The sequence below is a fragment of the Vidua chalybeata genome, chromosome 1, assembly GCF_026979565.1.
Source record: "Vidua chalybeata isolate OUT-0048 chromosome 1, bVidCha1 merged haplotype, whole genome shotgun sequence".
In the NCBI taxonomy this organism is placed as follows: Eukaryota; Metazoa; Chordata; class Aves; order Passeriformes; family Viduidae; genus Vidua; species Vidua chalybeata.
The window spans coordinates 21,517,999-21,545,694 of NC_071530.1; the positions used below are offsets into that span (position 1 = coordinate 21,517,999).

A 27,696-nucleotide genomic window follows, 5' to 3' on the forward strand; every position below is an offset into this window, starting at 1 on the left:
CAAGGCAAAGCCCTATAGCCAGAGTTCTTCCAAGCACACCTTAGTTCAGAGCTGGGCCAGCTGCAGTTTGGTGGCAAAGTGTATTCCCACTTCATTCCCGTATTGCCACAAGCATGGCCTGTAAAGCTGATATATTTCATAAAGCATTGTCCAGCACTGCAACAGACTGCCCAGCGAGGTGATGGAGTCATGCCCTGGAGGAGTTCAAGAAATGATGTGGCACTTAGCGGCATCTAGTTGACATAGTGGTGCTCAGTGAAAGGTCGGACTCGACGATCTCAGGGTTTTTCCCAACCTTGTGATTCTGCGATCCTAACGAACGACTGACAGCATTTCAAACTCTAAAAGCTACAACCAGGGAAGTTCTCACATTCTAGGCGGCAACGGGCTAAGAAGGGACAGAACTGAAAACAATTAAAGGAAGACCACGATTTTACAGACGCTCGGAGAGCCGCAGGGCCCCCTCGGGGTTCCGACGGGGCTCCGACCGAGCGCCGCCCCCGCGGCCGCCTCAGGCGCGGCTCCCCCCGGGCGGCGCGCGCCGCTGGGGAGCGCCCGCCGTGCCCCGGGAGCGCCGCCAGGCGGCGCCGGCGCCGCGCCCCCCGCGCGCTGATTGGCTGGCGGCGCCGGCGCTCTGCGGCGCTGTGGCCGCCCGGCTGCCGGGAGCGGGGGGGCCGAGCCGCCCCCGCCGCGGGGACCCCGCGCATCCCCGGCCGACCCGCCGCTGCCTCGGGCGCGCCGGGACCGGGCAGCGGGAGGAGGAGCGGGAAAAGCACGGGGGCCTCCTCATCCGCTTCCTTCTCGTCCGCGTGCGGCGGCGGCAGGCGCAGCATCCTGGAGAGCGGGAGGCCGGGAACAAAGGCTCCGAGCCAGCCCCGACGGCTCCACCTGCCCTGCCCAGCGGAGATGGCGTCCCTCGGCTTAGGGGGGCTCAACGTCTCGGCCCGGAGGAAGAGCGTCCCGTCCCGCAACGCCGCGGTGGAGAGGCGGAACTTGATCACGGTGTGCAGGTGAGCCCCGGGCCGGGGCCCTGCCCTGCCCGAGGGGACCGTCCCCCCTCGCTCCCGCCGCAGCCCGCGGGCCCGTCCCACCCCCGTTCCGCACAGGTGGGTCGGGGGCAGGAGCGCGGGTGTCGGCCCCGCCGCAGCCCTGTCCGGGGCAGGGAGGCCGGTGCCGGCCCCCGCGAGGGTAGAGCAGCCTCCTCCATCCATCCTGACTCAGCTCCTGGGAGCGTTCGCGGGAGGGTGTCCGGGCGGCAGAGGGGGGGCGGGGGCTCTCCGGGCAGTGCCGCTGCTGCGGGGCGTCGGATGGCCTCTTCTGAAGCGGGGGACTGACAGGTTTGTTCTCGGCACCATGCTTGCATTCTCGGGCGAAAGGCGGTGCGGGAGCCAGGGGGGCAGGATGAGCGCCCAGCGGCGCTGGACTCGTGCGGGCACAGCTGCTGTAGCTGCCCTTGCATTGCCGCGGTCCTGCCGCGGGTCCGGTTCGGAGTTAGTGTGATGAGGTTTAGAGTGAATGGGATGGATCCGGGGGGAAGAGGTTCAGGCCGCTGACCGTGTGCTCCTCCTGCGAGCGCGCCGTGCCGCAGGACCATCCCGAAGAGGCTGCGCTCCGGGATATTTTTATCTACGAAATCTAGATCAGGAAATCTGCAGTACTAAAGATACTGTATTCAAATTTCTTTCTTTCTTTCTTTTCTTTCTTTTTTTTTAAGGATCTTAGTGCTGAGCTTATGCAAGCTTAATAGCAGATCTATGACATTCCATTTAAGCGTTTCCACTGCTGTCAGTGTGGAATTCATGCAGCATTTCCAGGTGTGCAGCAGTGACCTGTAACGTCATGGCAAACTTTTAAATACGTGGATATGCTGGTAGCAATGGCTCCATTCGGTCGTTTGTTTCAATTGCTCAATTTTGAAGTTATTAAAGTAATTTGAATATTATCTCAACAGATTCATGAGGGTTATGATATACTTTTAGTTCCCACAAATCTTACTAAAGTGCCAGGACAACTATTAGATAATTTTGTACCATCATCACTTAATGCTGCAGCAGGATTTTTAAAAACCCATACAATATCATATTTTCTACTTTTTTTTTTCTTTTATGGTATATTGTTAGCAGGTTTTACAAAGTATGACTCTATCATTCATATCATGAATTTGTTTCAGCATTTCTTCAAATCATAGTATTTGTGTTTGGGTAACATCAGTACTATTCTATCTTTTCCTGGGCTTGTATGCTTATCTCTGTTCCTACCTGTGAAGAAGATATACAACAAAAAAAAAAAAATTAAACAAAGTTTTTTATCAAACCTGCTGAAGTAGCTTAAATAATAGAAATAGAAGTTTTCAGTTTCACTGTTGTTACAAAGATGCAGATATTGCCAATCCATGTGCTCTGGAAAACACCGGTTTTATCAAGTAATCACACAATTGTACAGGATGTAAACAGTTCTTTTTAAAGGAATATATTGTATTCTAAAGAACTTGGGGGTCTTTTCCTGCCTACCACTTGAGAAGAACTCTTCTGTACTGTGTGCTGTTACATTGGTTTTTTGGTTTATTTGATGTCCTTGTCCTGAAGTTGAAGTGATGGTGTAATATATTGAAAAATGCTTAGAAATCTGAGGGAATTCACTTAAACACATATAAAACAAAGTACTGCTGCAGAAACTGCTTGAGATTGGTGTATTTTTATTATTTTCAGTAAAGCAACTTAATTTTGCTTTTCTTCACAAAACCTAAAGTTCTCAGTTTGTGAATACACATTAAAATTTGGAAAGAATGTTGAGGAGGAAGGATTTACATTATTATGATGTACATTTATTTATATTTTTATTTTGCCAATGTAAGAGTAAGCGTTTAAAATATCTCTGTGCTTTACTGTAGTTAGTGCACATTTTCTATTATAAAAAAGTGTTACTTGTTAGGAATAGCCAAGTTAGTATTGAAAAGAGTAAAATAATAGTCCTTTCCAATCAGAATTCTATGAAAATAAGGAATTGTTCTGGTAAAAAAATTGCTCCAGTCAATTGATTCAATCAAATGTGGATGGTATGGGCTGTTCCTCAGTGAAGGGGAAAGATCACAAGGAAGATAATCATCTGAGTTACCATCTGTTAACAGTCTCTGGTAATTTAATGAATTATTTTTGTCAAAGCTTCAATTTAGTATATTTTTACTTAATAGCTTTACCAGACTTTAAGGTTTTAATCTCTTCTCTACAGTGATGATATCTAACTCTTCCTGCAGATGTGGGTAGTTTCTTATATTTACAGTTTAGGAAGGAACAAGTTTGTTTTTTTTTTCCACTGAAGTGTTGAGTGTCACTGTAGCCATGGAAAGTGACATAGATGCTTAAGTGCCATAAAGCAATTGCATGTGAAAATGCATGGCTGTGTTTTTGTAGCTGCACAGCCATGATTTAAATTGGAATAATTCTCAGGACTTTTTTGAGTATGTAATGTATGTTCTAAGCTTTGTCTCTCTCCTTACCTGTTTTCCCTTGAGTTTGATCCCTTTCATTTTTCAGTAAGCGGCACTGAGATTTTTTACTAATTATAGATTGTTCAACTTGTTTTAATCTAGTCTTTGATAAAATGCATAGATTAAAGATCCATATAGATATAGAACAACTGAGGCAGGCTTCAGAAGTGTCGTTCATAGCTGAAACTCAGAATTTCTGTTAACACAGACTTGAACAACTGTTAGGAAATATGCTTTTAAAACAGTGATTTTGCTAATACATGTAAGATCTGTTGCAGTGAAATTGACTCTTAGCTTAACTGTCTGGTTTCATGATTGCCATGTTTAGCATAAGGCATATTGTTTTATAATCTTAGGGATTATTCTGTAGTAATAGCTTGAATTTTTTAAAATAATGTTTTAATGACACTTCCCAAATTGCAAGCCAAATAATCGTGACAAAATCCTTTCAGTCACTTGAAAACTTAAAAGGAGACGCAAAATTGGACAAGGAAAAGGAACGGATTCATACATCAGTCTGATTTCCCACTTTTTTGCTTTTTGGTTAGAGACTTGTTGCTGTTTTGGAAATAAGCCTATGGATGTGGGATGTATCCACAAAATGTTTGGCTTTGGTTTGGAGTTAATCAAGTAACTTGGGAGACTTCTTGATCATCTTGCAAAACAGTGGAACAACCTACCCTAAAAAGATTGGTTTAAGTCTTTCTTATTCAAGAATGTGTCCATCTTACATAATTCATAAGGTCTTTTTAAGGTTGGGAGAATGCTACTGTTTCTACATCATCTTTTTGGCTCAAGCAAGAGTAGATTTGTGACAGAGAAAGATGTGTAATAATCCAAATCATCAGAGTATATTAAGGTAATTTAGAAACATTGATAGTGGAATCTCTCCAATGGCAGTTATTGTATTAAAAAAAAAAAACAAATAACAGAAGTCAGGGAGTAAAAGTTGTTGCAGTAACACAATGGGAAATGTTGGATAAAATATTCTTTTTTAAAAAAAGTCTTGAAGCAACTGGTATTATAGCCACAGAAGCTACATTACTCATCTGCCCTTACAGTCCACTTAGAAGTTAACCTCTGATATGTAAGCAGACTGCTGCTCTGGAGTGCAGTGCTGCTGTGGCAGCCCAGTGGAGAAAAGATGGAGTGAGGTGGTGCTTGGGCTCTTTTCCCAGGTAGCAAGTGACAGGATGAGAGGAAAAAGCCTCACGTTGCAGGAGGGAGGTTTAGATTGGGTATTCAGTGAAATTTCTTTGCGGAAGGAGTAGTCAGCCATTGGAACAGAGTGCCCAGGGAAGTGGTAGGATCACCATTCCTGGAAGCGTTTTCCAAAAAAGTGTGGATGTGGCTCTTGGGGACATGGTTTAGCATAGACTTAGCACTATTAACAATTGGACTCCATGATCATAAAGGTATTTTCCAACCTTAGAGATTCTGTGAAGATGAGAGCAATACAGGGAGCCAAGGAAACAGCTCTAGCTATTTGGACCTTTTTTCTTCATAGCTCTTGTGTACTTTAGACCTGACCTTTTGTTTCTTGACTTTCAGTCTCCACGTGGCTCCACATAACTGTTCAAGAGCATGGAATTTCTGGTGTGGGGCCCCATACACTGGAAACAACTTCAACGACTGAGGAGAATTGCTTACTTTGTGCTTACAGTGTAACCTTTTTTCAAAGGCATAACTTCTATATACCCTTAATCCTTTTTCCAATGTACATGGTAAACATGGTGAAGTGTGAATATCCAATACGCAAAACGCACTCATGACTTTTAACTTGCACTTAAATACATGTTTGCCTCTTTGTAGTATTTGGAGAAAAAAAAGATAACACACAAGTATCTGCCTAAGAGTATTTTTTTAAATATCAAAAAAATGTTTCTAGTGAAACAAATTTTGCTTGGTAGTGCTGTTATCTTCCTGGTTTATAGAAGTAAGTACATACTTGCACTTCCTGTAAGTTCTCCTAAAAGCAAATCTAACCCAAGATTTAGGTTTTTGGTGAAAGGGATGTGTGAAAATTAACATTATGAAACTTATGAAAGTAGATGTATGAAAATTAACATTTCTGACGTTATGGCAGTAATATGAGCACTTAAAAAGAATGTTATTTTGATGATGAGCTCTTAGACTGTATTTTATAATCAGATCCTAGGTATATAAAAATTTTTTGTTTCCTTAAATACTAGATATTTTTTTCTTCAGTTGTGTTGCAGAATGCTTTAAAAATAAAAAGAAAATAAAGCTTATCTCTGATTTTTAAAAGTGTTATGAAATTCCTCTTAAGTGTTTCTTCTTGAATATATCTCTATTTCTGAATAGGTACTCTATACAATATTAAGTAGTGAACTTTCAAGTATGACATTGAATACAGGAAAGATAGACATAGCTTTTTATTGTACTCTACTTGATTTTGCAGTTTATGGATGATCCTGTCTCTGAGTTTTATGATGATATTCATGTATACAGGGCAGTACATCACACTGCTAACTCACTGTCTATCTTGTGTATGGATCTGTGAGTGATATGCTGCACTGTATCTTTTTCAGACCTGCATGGTGTGGGAGGACTCATCCCATTACAGTTAATATTACCTTAGTCATGGCATTGCTATAGGCATTTGTTTTTCAAAATGAAGGTTTTCTTTTTAATCAAAAATTTCTCAACTCTGATACAGCTTTGAGGAAGTGATAAGTTCTGCCATTAGAAGAGTCAATAGTAGTTAACTGGTGGGCATGCATGTCTCTCACTTACTCAAAGTTGGTTAAAAATATGGAGGAGTTCAAAACTGAGTCATAATTTGGCGCTGCAGGAGAAGTTTCCTCCTCCACCCTAATTCACTCCTAATTCTTGTTCTGCAAAAAACACTACAACAATAGATGCCTGCAGGAAAGGTAAAATAGGGAGTCTTTATTCAGAAGTTTACTGAGTAAAACATAATTGAGTGGAAACTCTTGAGCTATGTGCCAGTTCAGTTTGAGCACATTAGTTTTGTGCATCAGAAAGCTGTGCTGACTCCACTAAGGAGGTAGTTACTTCTGTAGTACAGAGCATTTTAAAATAGTACCCAAGCTTCATTCCTGCCCATGCCTATAATGCTGTGCTGCTTCTGCAGCTGTGCCATAGAAGTGCTTGTGTTGAGATGCTGTGAAGGATATTTTTTATGAATGTATCCATATTTAAGTCACTTCTCCCCTTCTTTCCAGTACTGAAAATCTAGAACCATAGTGAGCACCACAAAAAGTAGAACTGGCAAAACTGAGGAAGCCAGCGCTCGCTCAGGTGTAGGATCTGGGAGGAGCAGGCAGAGTGAGAACATCCTGAGTTGGTACTGTTGGCATTTGGGTGTTGTGAAAACTATCTCCTCAGGCTGCAGTATGGGTCTATTAATACAAATAAGATTGTTGCAGAAAAACATAATAAATCTGAAGCATTTACTACTTTCAAGTTTGAGAAATTTGTCTTGAAACTGGAAGAACAAATTGAAGAAAGGAAAATAATGGATAATAATAAAAATTATGAAGGTAGAAGAAAAATAATTTTTTGTCGTATTTGTTGAGGTTTAAACTATTTTCTGAATAAGAATAAAAGTTTGTATAAATGTAGGAGTAACTAAACGCAGCAAGCTGGCCAGCTGACTAATTACATCTTGTCTGCATTTTAGTGACTTGATTCAGCCCTTCCAGTTTTAAGTGTTGGATCATTGAAATTGAAAGCTTTTCGAGTGTAATGATGAAGTAATATAGTGCTGAATACGGATTACCCCCATTCACAGAGAAATCAGCCTAAGTAAAAGCAGAGTTAACAATGCATAAAAATTCATTGTTTTATAATATGTCTAGATTAATTTTGCATTAGGATGAAATTAAAGTGTTCTCATAATAGGATAAAGATTGTATTTCTGATTATTGGACATGGATTTTGTGAATAAAAGGAGCACTGACAAAATGTCAAGCAAAAAATGTTTACGTTTAGGATTACAAAGAGAAACTGATGTTGGATGCTTTTGAGTGCTTGTTTTTCTCCAACTGCATTAAAATAGTTTAGAAAAGAGAAAAATAATCGACTCATTCCTGTGTGGAAAGGGTGGAGGTTTTTGTTTTCTTTCTGTTTTTAAGGCTTTATGCCTAAGACCAACAATGCCAATTGCACTTATATGCTATATCTGAACATTTTGTGTGTTCCTGTTGCTATGACTGAACTTGATATCATCAAGGTGGATTCTGGTTCGTTGCTCTTTTGGTTTATACAAACTACAGCCCTGCTATAGAGGACCACTAATTATTCATATAATTTATGACTGCTCCATATTTTTTGCTCTAGGTTTTCAGTCAAGACTCTGATTGACCGTTCCTGTTTTGAAACTATCGATGATACTTCCCCTGAATTTAATAATTTTGCAGCCATTCTGGAACAGATTCTAAGTCATCGACTGAAAGGTATGTTAATTAATTTCCTTATTGGTAATGATTTTGCCATGAGAATTTGTTTATACAAAACCAATATGCATTTGTACAAACTCCCTTTATGCTGAATGAAAGCAATGGCTTTCTCTGTGTGTCTGTCCTATTGCTGTTACCTTCCTTATTTTCTGCATTACTATGGAAAAGTGAAAGCAGCTATTTCTGTGAAACATGTTTCCAATGATCTTGTTGGAAGCCTTCTGGGCTGGTAATTAAGCAAGTGAATGTTGCCATGGTGCTGAGCTCTGTCTGCTTTTCAGCTTTATGATAAGGCTGTGTCCTAAGAGTCTAAAAGACAATTATATTATCTGCTTCAGTAGGAGCTACAGAGCATATCTGGTGCTGCTCCCTTTTCTTCCTCCCTTCCTTGCTTTTGTTGCCTTCTTTTCCAGATACTGTTTTTAGGTCCTTTCATTCTGTTGCCCCACCCCTTTAGTGAAGCTGTTTTTTCTGCTGGAATGTCCTGAAACAGATTGCTTATGAGAAAGGTCAGTTGTTGATTTTCTTCGTGTATCAAGTCAGATGTTCTAGTTCCAGATAATGTCTGTTAGCATTTTCCAGTTGTTCTAGAGGAAGCTGCTTTGCTCAGAGAACAGAGTGTGCTTTAGCAGTAGCAGTCACTAGAAGAGGAGCTTGGAAGAGTCTTCTCTTTTCTCAGTTCTGTGTACAGTTTCTGAAATGATTTCAGGATTATGAAGAACATCATAATCATCTAAATATAGATGTGTAATATGACAATCTACTCATTTTCATACTTTTTAATTTTCATAACCAAGCGTTGTGAACAATACTGTGTGTAGGCTGACATTTGAATAGCACAATTACTACCTGCTGTGGTTCTGTCAGAGGAGGGAAAAAATGGTACACAGTATGGTAGAAACATAGGGTTTGTCACATTGTGACAAAGATTTTTGGAGTGATTATGGGTACTTAGCAGCTTGAGTCTGCAGGGAAATTGCTCTCCTTTCTCCTTCTCCTCCTCCTCCAGCTTCAGCAATATTTGTGCAAAAGAAATAGTAATTTTTTTTTTTTGTCAACATTCTTTTGCTTCACAGTCTTTTTTTCAGGACAGGCAGTACAGAGAAGAAGCCTTGACAAGTTGGCAAATGGAATTTGCAAGTAAAAAATCATTTCAAGTAAGAAACTGAGAAATTCAAATAGCTAAGTTTTTGTTTCAGTCTTCCCCTTGTAATTACCAGTATAGTTTTCTAAGTTTGCAGAGTTAAAATTACAGAAAAAGGTGGGAACTTGTGGATTGTGTTGCAAACGGAGAATGTTTTGGTAATAAGCTAGTTGACTGCTTGTCATTTTTAAAGATTTTAAAATAATAAAACAAAAATTGAAATAAGAAATGTACTATGGTACTTCAAATTTTAAGAAGGTATGTATTCTACAACTCGGGACTTGAAAGAAATTGTATTTTATTGATGGAATTGATGAATATATTCTGAATGTATACTTAATGTCAGTAGGAAGAGACTAAATGCAGACTGGTGATCGCAGTGAGTTGTATAAAGTGTTTTGAAACTGGCAGAACATACTTGATCTGTTTGTCCATGGTAAGATAAATTGCTTCATTGTACTGAAGTTGTCAGGATAATCTCATGGCAGAGTAGTTAAACAGATGATCCAGATTTGAGAGTTTAAGTATATTACTTTGAGGCCATGACAAACCACAGTTCTTAATCTTTAGTTTCCTTTGGAAGTACTGGGTGGGGAAGGAAGAAAAAAAGAAAAAAAACCACTTACTTTATGTTATAAAGTATGAAGTTTGCTTTTATTAGAAAACTTTTACTGGTAACTCTTCTGACATTAAATTTAATGGATTTTTAAGAAGCAAAGCATAGTCTTGATGGAATATAGTGACTGTTTCTGTTTATTGGTTTCATACTTAATTAGGATCCAGACAAAAAAACCCAAACCCAAAATGGCAGGAAGAAGGATGGTTATTTTAAAAGGAAAAGAGTTCAGCTACAGGGATTAGAATTTTGCACTTTTTCTAAAACCATTGCAATTAAAAATTCTGTAATAGTGCTTGTCCAAGCCTTATCATCTTAGGTGTTCTGGAAAAAATGGTTGTTGTAGAAACACCAGGACCATGTAAAATGGATTTTTGATAGGTACCCCATCTGATGCTCCTGGTAACAAAAGGGTAATGAAATAGCGTTTTTTTATTTAACCACCATGAGTGGCTTTGTTGATTTGATTTTTTTATATTCACTCTCATTAAATAATGAAGTTTTGGAAAGTTTTTAGAATATCATCCGGTCCAATCTCTTGCTCAAAGTAGGGCTGTCACAAATTACTCATGACATTGTCCAGTTGTAGTGAAAATGTCCATGACGTTTCTTAAACTCAGTGCAGTTTGCTACAGATTTTTATTTTCCCCCTTACTGCCCGACTTTGACTTTGCACTTACCTTTCACGGCTGTGGTGTTCACGGGGTAGTGAGCCAGACCAAGAAGTCGCACAGGCAGAAAACTGATGGCTTTCCCCATGGATGCACTTTTTTAGCCCAGCTGCTCATGTTTTTAAGAATATTTTACATATGGGTATTTGCTTAGTAATAAAATGAGATTGGCAGAAGCAAACCAGCTCACACAACAGAGGTCTGTAAATGCTGCTTGAGTATATGTATCTGTTCATGTGATACAGAAGACTTGGCACATCTGCCACAAAATAGTTCCAAAAAAGGTAACATAATAAGCAATGGCACTACCTTACAGCTACATATACTGCCAATAAGTATCAGTCAGGAATAGACCACTGTTGACAGTAAAAACAATCTGAATTGCCCTAAGGACGGGAGTTTGAGCAAGCTGTATTAACTGTTTTTTAAGGGACTGCCTTGAGCTGTAGAAAGTGGAGAGCTATTTCCCTGTACTGTGTAACACTACATGTGCAGTGTACCTGGTACTTCCTACAAGTGTTGGATGTGTTGAGAATGTGGAGTCGACCAAAGATTGTAACAAGGAGGTTATAAGGCATGTGATCTTCTTGTCATTGAAGTAAATTGTGCAGCATCCCTGCTGGCAAGATATGATACCACTGGACAGGGCAGTTGAAAATCTTGAACAGGAAGGAGAGAAGAAGTAACAGAAAAAAAAGATGAGTGACTAATTGCTTTTTTATTTCTTCTTAGGAATAAGCTTTTGCATGATTTTACAATAGAGCAGAGATGAAGTGTTACTCTGGGGGGATACAGGGATGATGTATTTGCAGGTCCAAATAAGACCTATAGTCCTGAAAGGGATTTTACAAATTTGTGTATTTTACAAATGTATATGTTTGATAATCTTTAAAGCAAGGTGAATCATTTCAGGATTTTTTTTTTTTACACAGTTGTGTGGAATATTTTTTATTCTTGACCATTCTGTACTGTGGAGATGAAGCAGTATCTTGTAGTCATTTGTGTTGTTTCTTGTTTTCATTTCTGGTCACAGATTTTTCAGGCATATTTCCTGTAAGTGTCTTTTTTTTCAGCTAAGTATATATGGGTAGTGCAGAAATAGTAAGACATCAAAAGTGCCCAGCAACAGTGCTTGGGATTTGATCTCAGATCTATCCAAGCTGATTTAAAACTTGAAGTAATTTCAAAGTGATGTGTGTTTTGTCTTTACTATATAACTAAGTTGTATTACTTTCTGCCTTTTCTTATCACTTTAAGTTAGTGTTAAGTGAATTACTACTGAAAAACATAAATAACTGTTGTAGATTTCTATGGCCATAATCTCAAACATATCTCTGAAAACTATTCTCCTGGATGTATTTACTGCCTTGCTATGTTTTCAGTAATATCCTTTGTGCAGCAAAAATGTTTGCTATCCAAACTGCTAGCCAGTATGTGTGTTTAGAAGTAGTGTCAGGTGTCAGTGTGTAAATGTATCTAGTACGTCTTGTGACTTGTGTAATTTTTGCACATCGTGGTTACTGTGAGCACACTTGTCATCTGTACGCTTACTTGCATTTACCCCCATAAGGACACAAAAAGTGTGCTGTACTGTGCTATTTTGTCACTTTCACAACTTTGTGTGCCTATTTTCCTGTAGGTTTAGGAGGCACTATAAACATGTCAAAAGCTTCTGCTACGATTGTCCATGGAAGCTGATTTTATCTATCCAATCTATGTAACTCCTAAATTTCAGGAGTTCTTTGAGTCAGTAAAATGCAGCTTGTAATGCTCTTTGTTCTGAGAGAAACAAGTCTGCTGGATTAAATAATTAAGGTAATGGTGATATAATGGCAGTGAAAAAGGTAGGTTAAGGATATAAGAACTAAAGGCACTACTGTCATGAAAAAGACAAACATGCAGCTGTGGTAGCCCTTTATTTGGTGCAATAATGTTGTTAGCAGAATAGCTTTTATTACTAGATTTAGTATCTATACACACATACTGAGTTATTCTTTTCATCTAATAAGAGGCAGGAGAGCTCTGGTGTAATTTGTGGTTTAGTTCATTCTTCTTGTATGGAAAAAAATGGTAAATGAATTTATAATTGTGTTGGAGGACTGAGTTTATGAACTGCTCTAAGTATTTAATGACCAATTATGTAGGCTCAAAATAAGGGTAGGTATCTCAGAAATTCCTCAAAGATCACGCTAGTTTGTTAGCAAGAAGTTGTACTGAAATTTAGTTTTTATTGGATAGAAAAAATTGCTGCAACCTAAATAACATAGGGAAATCTGGAGAAAACCTGTCTGTACCTTGGAACATCCTAGTCATTACTTCTTTGCAACTGTGGAACTTTGTAAATTAAATTTGGCTGTAATTGAATTGGGATCAGATTGTTTAATCTTATTTGTGAAGAATCTATTGGGCACGAAAAAGATCTGTGATAACTGTGGATATTTGTATCTAGTTGTCGGGACAGAAATGGGTTGATACAAGTAGGTGTGCAACAGTTTGCAAAGATGTGAAAAAAAAAAATCACTGTTTGTTTATATTTGCTTTGCAGTTCTGTAGACAGGAATGGAATTTATTTGAACAATGTTTAATATTACACATGCAGCTTCCATGTTTACCTAATAATTTTGTTTGGCTGACAAAACCAGCATCACTTCTGTTGGAATAGCTGTCAGCTTCTACATCTTCAGATGACATATGAACTTCACAGCAAAGACCACATACTCATTGTCCTGTGCACCTCCTGAGAAACTTCCTTTTTCCTTATGACGTACTTTGACAGAATATAAGTTCTCTATTAAAACTAGCTTTCAATTTTATTAAGATCTTTAAAAATTTAGGTATGATTTTGAAATCATAGAACAGACCCAGGTTAGAAGGGTCCTTGAAGAATCATCTGGCCCAATCATTTGGGGATGGGAGTCTCGATGAGAATATCTGGCACCCTGTCCAATCATGTTTTGAAAACGTCCAGTGATGGAAACTCTACCACATCACTGGGGATGTTGTCATAGTGAATTTTGGTTCTTACTGTAAAAAAATTTCTTTCTTGGGATGCAGCTTCTCCCAGTACAACTTGTATATGTTGCCTTTTGTCTTCTGTGTGCCTCCTTGTGAAGAGGGAGCCTTTACCGTCTTTAAGTACTGGAAAACTGTGATGAGTTCCCCCATTGAGCCTTCTCTTCCCTGGAGAGAAAAAACCTAATACCTTCAGTATTTCCTCATGGGACAAGTTTAACAGCCCTTTGAACATCTTTGTGACCTTCCTTTGGACCCTCTCCAGTCTGATCCTGCACTTGAATTGTAGAGACCAGAACTGGACACAGTACTGCAGGCAAAGCCTGACAGGTGCTGAGTAGTGGGAGATATTTCATTTCTCATTCTTGAGACTTCTCATGGCTGTGTGCATTGAGTGCTTTAAGGGCCAAATAAATTTCACATGCTGAAAGCTTTTAAAATTTTAGTAAATCTATAGTTTAAAGTCTTATTTGATATTTCTTAAAATACATTCTAACTATTCTCAGTCAGTCTTTTCCAGCATTTTTCTGTGTATAGATAGGTTGAGAAAGTTTTTTTTTCAGATTATATTAATTATGGGAATATGGGCAAGGTTTAAACTTGTAGGAACAGAATAGTGAAATATAGGAGACCTTGGTTCACTTACAGCTGTGCTGGCTGTGAGTTTCAAGCAAAGGAAATTCCTGCTGAAGTCTGAAACCAGTTGCCACCTCTTACAGAGCTGGAATGAGCTGGGAGCCCACTGTAATGTCAGAGTATGTTGAGTTATGGCCAGCTGGCTTTCTTGATCAGTGTAAGCCAAGTAAGTGCTGTATATGGATTTCTATTGTAAAGTTATCTCTTGTTTTAATGAACATGTCTTTTTCAGGTGTTCAGTTGTAAAAGGAATTGTCTTGCATTAGGAGCTTCAGAAAACTAGAGTGAAACTGTTTTTTGCTAAATATATTCTGCCCTTAAGATAGTTAGAAAAAACCCACAAAAGTTAATATATCACATGCTTGCCTTTATTAGTTGGAACTGGAATTGATGATATGAAGTCATCTTTACACCATATAGCTGCATTTAATTTTGTAGGTACGATTCCTAGGGCAGAAATGTTTTTGATTTGGTGAAGAATATGAAAAATATCTGTAGCTTTTTGTGTTCTTAAAATGCTATTGAATTTTTGTTGCTGTCCACTAAACTTGGCATTTCAATAAAAATAGTAAGTTTGTAAAAACACATACCTTGTGGAATTTCTTTTATTTTAGTCCTTAGAGCTGAGCAGATCTAAAACTATAGTAACTGTGGCAACTAACTGTGGAATTCTATTTTTTCTTTGTCATATTGGATATTATATATTAATTCTTCCTGCTTGTGCCTTTTTTGTATTTTTTAAAGTCTTTTATCATGCTTTGAATTTAACAAATTTATCTTTGGTGAAGGAAGCAGATGGACCACAAAATCATGCACCCTCTAGGGAGAAGAACCTACCACTTGAATTTCTTCAGCTCATAGGGGACAGATCTTTGACACTACTTTGGCTGTGCTTGAAGCTAAGTCTAGTCATGTCAAATAAAAATGTATATTTTGAATTTTATTTTCAGTATGTATGATTTGCAGTATCACTCTAATATAGTCTTTCTTGAAATTTGAGCTTTCTACAGAAAAAGGGTTAGAAGTCTTTCACATACATTAGTAAAGCTTCATAAGTGCAATTCAATACTTGAAATAAGATAAAATTAGCTTAAAAAGAGCTCATTTTGTGTGGGGACAAGGTTTTTTGCACACAGCAGTGCTGGCAGTCACCAGGGGCCAATATTAACCTTATTTGTTCCATACCTGTTTGCAGGTATGTCCAAAGTGAGAACAGTGTGCTTGCTGCTCACTCTGAAAATTGGGTTAAGCTGTTGTGCTGCTGCTGAAGTTTATGTGGAGATGTTGCAAGTGCTGTGTAGTTTTGCCTTTCATTTTCTAAGTGCAATACGTTGCAAACTGGAACAAATGTGAAGGATTTTGGTTGTAGTTCCAGAAGAGGTAAAGGTCTCTTCTGTTATTTTCTCTCAGCTTCTGAGGGAATGTTCTGTGTATACTCAAAAGAAATTGTGATTGCAAAACTTGTTTGCTTATGCATCAGCTTCTCTTCAAATAAAAATACGTTTTGAAAAAATACAATCTGTTCTTAAAATAAAGATAACACTACCACAGCAAAGTGGTATTTTATATTTTTATTTATATAGTATTTTTAAGAATAAAAATCTCTCTACTTGACTGTATTAGTGAAATATATATGTTGCCTGTAGAAATAGCATAAATACTTCTTGTCTCATATTTTTAAGTTACAAGTTTGTGCTCTGTTGTGCTTGAAGAGTTCTGTGAAGGACTCTTGAGTATTATTTTAGCATAATAACAAGAAAAAGCCGAAGAAAGTACACATATATACACAAAGCCTGCCCTAAACTTCTCTTTGTGCACCACTTTCAAACCAGGGAGAGCTGCATAATGCAACTTTTTTTACATCTGTGAGTCAGTTTTCAGTAGGAATTAATGGACTTGTTTGTATAAAATCCTTTCAGTAAAGGCAGCATATCGGGGAGTATTTAATTACATTTATCTCCAATAAGCAGAGAGGGAGGTTCATGAATCTTGATGTATCTTGTATTTTGATTTAAGGTCAGATCACCTGGTTCGGCTATGAAAGTCCTCGTAGTTTCTGGGACTACATTCGCGTAGCTTGCCGAAAAGTCTCTCACAATTGCATCTGCAGTATTGAGAACATGGAGAATGTCGGTTCTTCTAGAGCTAAGGTAGGGAAGAGAAAGGCTAAAGTGACTCTTTTATTACATTGCTGTGACATTTCTGTACCTGTGAAAAAACCATTGTACTTAGCTTGCTCTACACATTTTTTCATTGTTCAAAATATTTTTTTTAATGTGCCTGGTAAATACTTGCTTTTAAAAGGCCCCACTTTTAAATTGGAATATGTTTCCTTTGAGATTCCTTACTCAGTATGAAAAACTCTCAATTCAGTGATTGTGTTATATTATGAAAGAATTGTCCTCAGATTTTTTACTTTACATAATTTTTTGAAAACACAATTTTTAAGGGAAATTAAGTTCTTGTGGACATGCCTGAGAAATATTAAAATTGTAGAAATGGGGTGATTTTTTTTCTTTCGCCTTCTAGTAATTTTACTTCAAGTTGAATTTATGCACTGATAGAATAGGTGTGATCAGCTCTTAAGATTTATTTTATAGGTCCTTCTGAAGTCTGAGATTTTAATAGATAAGAATATTTAAATCCAGTAGATAAGTTGATGCAAGTCTATTTTCTGAAATATTCTTATAAATAAATAAAAACTTCCTATCACTCTGTGGAATACTTCATGCCAGACCAGTAGACAGAGAACCTAATTTGTGCAGTGAGTGTGGAGAACAGTGTTCAGTTTTTTAGGGGAATATTTTGAATGTCTAGATATGAAAAGACAGTGAGCATGTTGATACAAATACCCATCATGTGGGTCCAAGTAAGTGTCCTCCTCAGCCTGGAATCTGTCAGCAAGGGTTTGCCAGTGCTAGTTGGCTCTGCTTTCACTGGAGGTGCATAGGCTTTAGTCCTTAGCTAAGCAGCATCATCAATTCCAAGGTTTCAGTCACATTCTAAATAAATGCAACATAAAGGCAGGTAAATGTCCTTTTAATTTCAGTGGGATTTAATTTAGTTTCTATGTTAAATGTTTTGCTATGCTGTTGATATTTATGAAAGCAATTTTATTTAGCATTTCATAGAATTTTAGAATGGTTTGGGTTGGAAGAGATCTTGAAGACCATCTAGTTCCAATCCTACTGCGGTGGGCAGAGACATATTCCTACTCTCTTTTAGCTTGAAGCTACTCCCCCTTGTCCTGTCACTACACACTCTTGTAAAAAACCTCTTGGATTTGATTTCATGTCTGTATTTTATGTGCATGTCCTATAATTATGGTGTTACTGAAACAATATTGCGCAACTCATTTTTAGTGTAAATCCCTCAAAGATTTGAGTGAACACAGAGAATCACTTTGAGGACAAGTTTCTGCCATTTTACTGGGGAAACAACTGGATGCTTCCAATACCATTGATTTTAAAATATAAAGCTTTCTGCTCTGATCTGCTGCCTCCTACATACGTAAGCTTTTCAAAAGGCTGGAGCATATAATTAAGGAAAAAACCCTCCACCCTCTCCTTAAAATTTTGGCTAACTTTATTTCACAATAAACTTTGTGTCCTTGTAAGAAGGCAGTTTTTATTTTCATTATTGCTGTAATGAAGTACATCCTAGCAACTGTTTCTGTTTCATGGTAGTTTTGTTAATCAGTCATTTACTCAGGTAAACCAGTGGTATTAGTTTTCAGATTGTAAAACTGTTTCTTTCTGTAATGCCTAAATATTTGATACCTGTTTTGTCTTGCAGGGTCGAGCATGGATAAGAGTAGCACTTATGGAAAAACATTTGTCTGAATACATTTCCACAGCTCTGAGAGACTTCAAAACAACCAGGTCTACAAGAATTTTATTTTTGCAATATTTTAGTAAATATTGTTTTAAGTGAGGGACTTGAAAGTGAATGGTGCACTTTATTTGTATAGTAAAGGATGTCATTAATGAAAGACCTGTAACCTAGTGAAAGGCATCTAGAGCTGGTATGGATGTGGTTTTAGTATGGGTAAAACTGCAAAATTGAAAATCTTTTTGTGATTTAAAAAATGTGGAAATAAGCCTGGAATTCTTGAAAAGTCAGAAGCAAAGAAAACCTCTCTGAAGTAGGAACTAAATCTGAAATTGTGGTGTAGTAAGGATAGATGTACTATTCATTTCAAAATTGATAGAAAGCATAAGAACTCAATGAAAAATAATTTTTATAGAACTTCTTCTGAAGAAAAAAAGAAGAGAATTCCAGGAACCTCTTGAGAGCTGTAGAGTAGCAGAATTAGTAATCAGGCATAGCTGGGATTCTTGATACAATAAGAAAAATATATAACAGATTCTTGTTTTAACTTCTAATGATAAAATCAGGGATGAGAATATGCTTTGTGATAGCGAATACTCTGGCAGTTTGGGACTGGTTTTAGATAATGTGATTATTAGATGCTATTTTATCTCCTAATGAATATGTCTTAGAGATTTTTTATGAAGTCATCTGAATGCAAGTGGATCTGTAACTTGTATTTTGTGTTGAACTCTAAAAGTTCAGACATAATGAATGGACTATTGAAACAGAAAGAATTTTCTCTGTAAGGACTTCCGTTCATTTAGCATATTATTTGTTTGTCCAGAGATTTCCATATAGTTTGCCAGTATTAAGCCAATTTTGAAACACAACTAGGTAAACATCCCATTTCATTGCAGTTTCAAAACCTGTTGTCTTACCTAGATTTGCTTGCATTTACAGTAGACAAGAAGCACATAAAACAAAGAAAATCTGGAATAGATTTACTAATGTTGCTTCAAACTGAAAAGTCACATGGGTTTCTGAGGAGATGAGGAAAAGTAGGGTCACAAATTATGTAGTTAAGTAGTACATTCTTTGTCCCTGTTTTGATAGTGTAGTTTGTTAGTGGATAACAATGGTCTTATTTGATTAGCAATTTCAAATTCATTTTTTTGAGCATGTTAATGTTTAATATATTTGAATGTTCTTTCAGTGGTATATCTTTTCGAAACAACTTCTCTTGCATTCCAAACATAGTAAGTGCAAAGTTTCTTTTGAAGTAATATTTTAAAATACATCTAATGGAAATAAAAATTACATTTTCAGGTTTTGGTTGTATGGATTTCAAAACCACTAGCAATGATGGACATATTTTCTTTTCCCATGTGGAATTTCAGATACCTAATAACTGACCTGATTTTTGGGTGATGCTTTGCATCATTTATTGAGCATTTTAAATAATATATTTTACTATATGCATATTTAATAATTATTAGTATAAACTATAAATTTCTTGTGTTACATGTGTGTGTAGAATACAAGATTATCTATCATGCCGATACCTCTTTTTAAACCTCACTGTTGTGTTTAGGGGCCTGAAGGTGAATGAAGCGGCACATTCTTAATGCTGGATGTGTATATTACACTTGGAAGAGGGGACATGGACACAGAATTATTTTTCTAACTAATTGGTCAGACTCTTAAATTATAGCAGACTGTTGTGTTGTGAGATGTCAAGTGTATAGCACTGAATGAAGATTTGTGGGTTTTCCAAGGGGACTGTTGGTTTGGCTGGCTTGCTGCAGCTGTCTTTAACCCTGGCACTGCCAGTCTAACTTCTGCATCTCACCATTGAAGGTGTGCCTTGTCCTTTTTGTGTGATTTCTCCCTAGGCACTATTTTAAAAGAACTCAGTGCAGATTGGTACCTGGCAGTGATTTTACAAATGCCAGCTGGTAATCTGCATGCCCTGGGGGCACTGCTGTTTGTTCTCAAATAAGAGTCACTGTGCTGAATCAGACTGGAATCCCTCTAGCTCAGCCAGCTTAGCCTCCTAGTGCCCTTCCTGAAGTCAAAGAGTACAGAGCTGAGTTTGTACTTCCTAGCTTCACTATCAGGACTATAATGTCTGTCTTCTGAGAGGAAGTTTTACAGATTTCTTCCTTCTACTGAGAACATCTGAGGTCTTGGATGACTCATTTCTCTATAGTGAATGGATGTCTGTTAACAAAGCTGCAAAAGTGGGACTTCTCACAGCATGCATTATAACACAGTTCAATTTCTGCAGTTGGGCCTCAAAACATGTCTTTTCTGGATGTTCACCATGCAGCCAACTGGAGCTCTCTCTGAACTATCTAGAAGCTTTCATGCAATTCTTAAAACAGATGGAGTTTTGCTAGGGCAGTATTGCTGGTACTTGTCTGGTTGTAGTCAGTAATCTGGCACATTCTTGCACTAATCTGCTCCTAGGACATAAAGGTGAACCGTGCATCTCAGTTCTTACTAAGTGACATTTCAGCCTTGGCTTTGGTACTGAGCCCCTTGGTTTCCATCTTACCACATGTAATTCTCAGGTGAATTCTGATGACCTTCCAGCATGCATCTTCCCAGCATGCAATATTTTAAGAAAAGGTAAACTACCTGAAAAATAGATGATTTGTGAAAATATTTTTAAGAAAAAATCAGCTACTAGGAATGAAAATTGAACGTTGAACTTTAAAAGAACCTGCAAATACAATTGTGAGAGAGAACTCTTCATGTGATGGAATCATTATTTCTTTATGTACATAACACAAATTCTTCCTTTTAGAGGTAAAGAATAACATATCTTCATTATTTTTTTTTTAATTTTAGCCATCCTGTTCTACTAGTTCATTGGACTAATACTGAAAATTCTTTGCTTACATCTAAATTCTTCTGTGTTTTAAGATTGTGAGATTGTGGTGTTTTGTGCTATGTAGTCTATTAGTTTGCTTTATTTGAAATTAAATATGAATGCCTCTGGGGTTCATGAATTGTTTTAATTTAAACTGGATTTCTTCAGTTTTCTGCTAAATATGAAAAATAGCTGAATTAATTTCTTTTTTGTTGAAGGAGGTTTTATGAAGATGGAGCAATTGTTCTTGGTGAAGAAGCAAATATGCTTGCTGGTATGCTGTTGGGACTTAATGCAATTGATTTCAGGTACTGTATTTGTGTGCTTCATAACCAAATGCTCAGGAAGAGTACTTACAAATCAATGTATTATGGAAAACATTCTTAAATTCCCATGGTAGTTTGAGAGAAAAAACTTAGCTTGGGGCAAAGAAGAGGGCAAGAGAGAGATCTTGAATGCTTCTTCTAGATAAGAACCAAGTTATGCTTTTATGTAACTGCATGATTATGGTGTAGTTCCTTCAGGTATCGAAATCCTAAAAGGAAAGAAGTATAATTGCAGAAGATATTTCAAACCTATTAAATGAAGCTTATAGACATGATAACTTTTAAAGTTATTTTTAAACTGTAAGGAAAGTTGTGTGCTTAAGTACTTGGTTATGTCCTGCTACTCGAGTACAGCATTGTAACTGCATATGTAGAAGGTAATCTTTAACTTTATCACTTCTAAATTTGAAAAATGTACCCTACAAATAACCATTTCGTAAAAGTTTGTGTTAAAATTACCTGCAGCTGAGCTGCTTACATTAATTGACCTTTGCAATTTCTAGCCAGGCTTTTGTGGGCTTTCCTATATGATTAATACTGTGGTTTTGAGGTAACAAAAGTGCAAGCACACCCTAGATAATAAAAAAACCAACACGGCACGTCTGTATATGTACATGTATTAAAAAACCCATCAGCAATATACAAAGATTACAGTGCCTGTAAAAAGATAGAACCTGGCTGGTGCAAGACCTTGATAATATGCCTGGCTGGGCCAATTTAGCCTTGGGCAGAGCCACTGGCAGAGAGTTTCATAATCCAGCATAAGAGAAAGGAGACTGATAATGCTGTTTTTCATTCTTCTGTCAGTTCCCTGTTAATATTTACCTTGCAGTAGCATTAATGCTTGTCACAAACTAATATAGGAGGTAAACTGCCAGAAAACAGAATGGATGCGTTGTGTGATTGACCATTGCCGAAAGGCCCTTCACAGATTTACTGCTGTTTATGTACCTCCGTGCCGAGCTTGTTGGACCCTTCTATGAGCCAGCCAAATTGTTGAAAAATGAAAAAAACATCCCCAGTAATAGGACTAGATACTTCTTTTTTTGTTAGCTAGTTTGATTCACAGAAGCCTCCTACTGGTGGCAGAGATCATGGGAGAATAATGCTTAGAGAAGAAAAGGAACAAATAAGGAATGAGCAGTGTTTTCCCTTTCTGGTGGTAAAGAGTATTTAGTTCAGCTGGCTATGGGACTGCAACTGGGTGGGGAAAGGAAAAAACATTGAAACAACCTAAAAATGCAGTCTTGATGGCTGCTGAACTATCATGGAGTCAGATAAGTGCCAATACCAGTGTAAGGAGGGGAATGTCATGCTTGCACTTAAAAAAAGGGCAAAAAATAGGGAAGGAGAGGGTGAAAACACAGGATAGCTTCTTTTTCCAGCATTGTGTCATTAGATTGGCTTAACTAGATCCTCAATATATGTTCTGGAAGAACAGAAGTGTGCTGCAGGATGATAAGAGTGCTAGCCTTGTCTACAGCAAAATTCAAATCTTACCAGATTTTATTAGTTTAAGCTTTACATAATCTGAAATTAAACTGCTTCTGTATTAGCCCTGTACTTGGAAGGACTACAGCTATACATGAATAAGCATTGCAAGATTAGGTCTGCATTATGTAAATCCTCTCATAAATAATCATCAATTGTGTTCGACTCTCAAAAGCCTTGGTGGTACATACTAGAGTATGACGGCTTACTTGCATGACTACTTGCTTTTTCTCTGTCCTCTGATTTCTAATATAAAGGAACCTGTTAATGATATTAACATTGTTAATGTTAATGACTGCTGATTGGCTCTTGAAGACATTTACATTTTGTCAATGCAACTTTTAAGAGTCTATGAATTTTCTGTGCAAAATGGGAGCTTAGTACTACAGGAGCGTTTTTATTGTGCCACATATCACAGAATGGTTCGGGTTGGGAGGGACCACAGTGGGTTGTCTGATCCAACCTCTCTGCTCAGGCAGGGTTATCCTAGAGCACATGGCACAGGATTGTGTCCAGATGGTTCTTGAATATCTCTAGTGAGGGACTCCACAACCTCTCTGGACAGTCTGTTCCAGTGTGTGGTCAGCTGCAAAGTAAAGAAGCTCTTCCTCATGTCAGTTTCTGCTCTTTGCCTCTTGTCCTATTGCTTGGAACCACTGAGCAGAGCCTTCATAGTATTGTGATTTGAATGGCTGAGAAGCTGTATCCATTCATGTTATATATGAAATTTGTTTTCAGTTCAGTGTCTCTTATAAATGTTGACTAGCTTATCTATGTGGAACTGTAAGTAAGAGTTTGGGCTGGAGATGAGCGACCTTGCATGAGAACATTATCTGATTTTTTTTTTTATTCTTTGCAATGTGGAATTAGGTAATTGTGGTCTTGGGAGGGGGTGCTTTTTCACTTTCTTTGTTTTTCTTTTTATTTTGGGGAAAAAAACCCCAGCAACCCTTTACATGTACTTCCCAAATAGCACATAAATTACTGCATTGTCAAAAATGGCACTTTGCAATTCAGTTAGCAATAGCTGTGACTTACTAGAGTCTGTTTATCAATAACAGAGATAGGAGGAGTGAGGAATATGAGCCTTGTGAAAGCATGATCCTTTTGTCACTTCTGTGATAATTAAGCATAGTTGAAATGCAATAATTTATTTCCAGTAAAATACAGTGTAAATGAAAGCTTTATAAAGCTACAGCCATTTAAGAATATTTTCCAAAAGTTAGGTTCATTTATGTTCTTCAGCTTTGTGCACCTCAGCACCTGTAAGTGTCTGAAAGGAGAAAGAACCTGAAATATTTTTGAGAAAATTACTTTTTAGTTAGTAGAATGGTTATATAAGCACTCTGCAAACCCTTTAAATGATGTTAAATGTGGAAAATTCCAAGCTTGTCCATAATTGTTCTGTTTCTGCTGCTTCAGTTAGCTTTCTGGTTATTCTCTTGCCATCTCCCTGTATTACTCAGAATAAAAGTGAATGTTTAAAAATTCGGGTTTATAGCACAAAAAAATTAGAAAAAATGAAGTTTCAGGTTGGTAATATTCAACTGTCACTGTAATTTAATTTTCTTGTAATAAACTTACTGTTGTTGCTCTGTTTTACCAGCTTTTGTCTGAAGGGTGAGGGATTGGATGGAAGCTACCCAGCTGTCATAGATTATACACCGTACTTGAAATTCACCCAAAGGTACTTTTTAGCTTTACTCTGCTTTTTAAAATTATATTTCATTATAAAACTTACTTTTTATTGGGTCTTTTAGTTTTCATTTCGTATGCAAAATTATATTTATCTCTAAGTACAAACCTGTACACTCAGCTACCTCGCTCTTTCACATTGTTGGAATTGTTACATGATTCATGAAATGTGAGTCATGCTAATTTTGTTTCCTTGATTCACAATAGAAGTTCAGTGGAAAACAAATTCTGCATGATCACTTCGATGATCACCAGACTACCTGTCTGTTCTCTTAGGCCTTTTCTGCATAGCCAATAACTAGCAAAAAGTAGTTTTTTGTAAATAAAAATAATATATACCCTGATAAATATAAAATATGACATAGGCAATATAAGCCATTAGCACATAACAGAAAGTCATGACCAGTGGCTATGTAAACTGACTTCTTAGCTGCATTCTGCTCCTCTGATCAGCCTTATGATTAATAATAAAAAGAATTCTCACTACCTAATAAATCAAGTAGTAATTTGACATCACCAAAAAGCATGGCAATTAATGTCATGTTTTCTGTTATTAGGTTTACCAAAAGGAGAGAAGCAGTTAGGAATAGTCTTGAAGATGTACTACTCTTACTAGCTTAAGAGACATGATGTTAGTGACAAATTGTGATTCAGTTTGTATCATGGCAGGATCATGGGGTTATGGAAATCACTACTTAAAAAAACCTAGCAAATTCTGTTAATGTAGGGGGAAATATAGTTGTAAGGAACAGTTTTCAAATGGGCACTGGGATAAATCAGAATCACAGAATTGTTAGTTATGGAAGGCACCTTTGGAAATCACCCAGTCCAAGCCCCTGCCAAGACAGTGTCATCTGTAGCAGGTGACACCTGGAGCAGAGAGAGACACTCCACAACTTCCCTGGGCGGCCTGCGCCAGTGCTCTGCCACTCTCCATGTAAAGAAGTTCTGCTTCATGTTGAGGTGGAACTTCTTGTGTTTTAGTTTATTGCCATTGCTCTTCCTCCTGTCACTGAGTACCATTGAAAAGAGCTTGGCAGCATCCACTTGACACCTGCCTTTGAGATATTTATATGCATTGATGACATCCCCTCTGTCTTCTCTAGAATAAATAAATTCTTGTCTTTGAGACAGATGTCTGCATTCTCTAGCATGCATTGATTCTGGAAGATATGAAGATATTTTAACAATGAGTCTACTTACTATGTAGGGAGATACATTCTGTGAAGTAACAGGCACAGGATCTTTGCTATAAACATAGATATACATTCTGATTTATCTTGATTTGACGTAATGACAACCACTTTTTTGGGTTTCTGTTTTTTTTTTTTTTTTTGAGAAACAAAATCTATATTGTAATGCATTTACCCTTTGTACTAAGGAAAGTAGCCCACATAGAGTTGTCTAACTTGGCAAAGACCACAAGCAAATTTCTGTCCATTTTTAGGTGGCTATAGAAACAAAAGCTTGAAATACAAGTTGTGTTTAGTAATCCATCACATCCCAACATTTCAAATTTTTTTTTGTTTGCAGAGCTTTTAAAGAATTACAATGTTTCGATTTCAACCAGAATTTGCATTTTTATAAGCACAGCTTTTGACTTGGCTAATAAATATGATTCTTCAGTTCTGACAGTATCAGCAGTGATGAAGAAGAGCTAAGAACGCTGGGCAGTAGTGGCAGTGAAGGCAGTACTCCAGAGAACATTGGTCCTCCTTTCATCACAGATGAAAACAGTTGGTACAACAAATGCAAAAGGGTAGAACAGAAGTACCGGCTTGCACTGGAACAGAAGGTAAAAGATGAGTTTTGTATGGGGACTATGGGACCAAAGCTCATCACCAGCCAAATGGTGATATATCCAGCTAAGTAAAGGCAGGAAAATATATTAACTCCAGTCTTGGTGTTACAGACACTGTATCTCTAATGCTGTTAGTTTGTGAGCTTGAAGTTCACATAGATTTTCTCTTCCTTAGGAGTCACAGATTTTTATTGTAGGTAGACTGACAGTTGAAGGCTTTTATGATGATAGTGATGTTAAACTTTAACACTTAGTCTTAAACTAAACAAAAAGGATCAGTAAAGTAATCCATTTAGATGAAAGGTACACCTTCTCAGTGATACTGAGTTTTTAGAAAATAGGTAGTTTAACAGCTTGATTGAAGCAGAATGGGAAAAGAAAACATGAAAAGATGTGTTTGCATTGGATTTTAATTTAGGTAGCATATTGAATGTAACTACAGAAACCAAAGGTGGGTTTTCCATCTACCACCAAACATACCTTAAGTTAAAGGTGAAGTGAAATATATGTCCAAACCTTTTAGTAATTTATCATTTTCAAAGCAAAGTACTTGTCAGTTTTTCATCACAGCATTATTACATCTACAGTAATTACAATGCATATTAGCTAGTAGAGAGAGGAGGGCAGACTGTTCATACACAGCAAAGAGCTAGTGGAGAAAGAAAGAAAGAAGGGGTCAGGAAAAATTACAGGAAAAAAAATACACCTGGTTAAATTTTTTAAAATAACTTCTAGTAGTATTTTTGGTGTTCTGTTTTCCTAGCATAAGAATTTGATTTTTTTGAAACTCTGTATAGAGTAAACCATATGAAGGGCTGGAACCACACAAGGGTGCTTGGAGGTGTAATTATTTCCCTGAATACGGAATAGGTAGAATCAAAATTGGTTTATTTTAATGCACTTGAAAGAACAGAGCTAGAGTTTTTCTAAGTAACAGTGAAAAAGTCAGATTTACCATGGGATAATAGATATTTAATATTTATTTATATATATATTTAAATTATGCATACAGTTATTTCTTTTGTGGTTTGGGTCTCTTAGACTTTGTTTTTGAAATATGACCTGAAATGTTGCATCCAGATTTCTGGTCCAATCTTCTTAGCTGGTATGGTATCACTTTCCATAAGGAAAAAACTTTTGTTCCTGGGTCCTCTCTGGTACAGAGGGCATTTTCCCTGCTTATATAAAGCAAAGCGTGCTGGTCAAAAGGAATCTCTTCAAATACATAAAAGAAAACCTTTCTCTTGAACCTCCAGAAAGAATTCCCATTCTTGCCAGACAAAACCATAGGATCAGTTTGAATGCACACTTTTCCCCACGATGAGGAGAGTGTTGTCAGTCTGGAGAAGCATTGGAGAGAACAAAATAGGTGGATGTTTATTTTTCTTGGTATATCCAGGTAGTTCATTTCCAAAGATACTCCATCAAAGTTGTGACATACATGTGTAGAAAAAGTACTGAAACATGTAACCCACAGCCACAGTCAGAATCACTGGGAACCTTTATTTCCATAAGCACAGGGGTTGTCAATGGCTGTGACAGCAAATGGTGATTTTGGTTTATTCATGCATCCAAGATCTAGAACCATTCCCATTCCATGGAAGTTATTTCTGGTAACATTCTCTTAATGAATTGCTAACTTCTATAGGTAACTAATATAGGGGTGAATTTAATTCAGTTGTAG

At 37.4% G+C, this 27,696-nt stretch overlaps 1 protein-coding gene across 1 annotated transcript in view; it reads left to right on the plus strand.

The window, feature by feature from the left end:
• Positions 1-699: 699 nt before the first annotated feature.
• RUNDC3B (RUN domain containing 3B) overlaps positions 700-27,696 on the plus strand; it is a 50,530-nt gene continuing 23,533 nt past the window's right edge. The window contains exons 1-7 of the mRNA XM_053938877.1: positions 700-1,010; positions 7,814-7,929; positions 16,028-16,161; positions 17,807-17,892; positions 20,918-21,007; positions 24,123-24,203; positions 25,838-26,006. Coding sequence (XP_053794852.1) covers positions 907-1,010; positions 7,814-7,929; positions 16,028-16,161; positions 17,807-17,892; positions 20,918-21,007; positions 24,123-24,203; positions 25,838-26,006 — 780 coding nt within the window. The 5' untranslated portion in view covers positions 700-906. The remainder of the gene's footprint in view (positions 1,011-7,813; positions 7,930-16,027; positions 16,162-17,806; positions 17,893-20,917; positions 21,008-24,122; positions 24,204-25,837; positions 26,007-27,696) is intronic.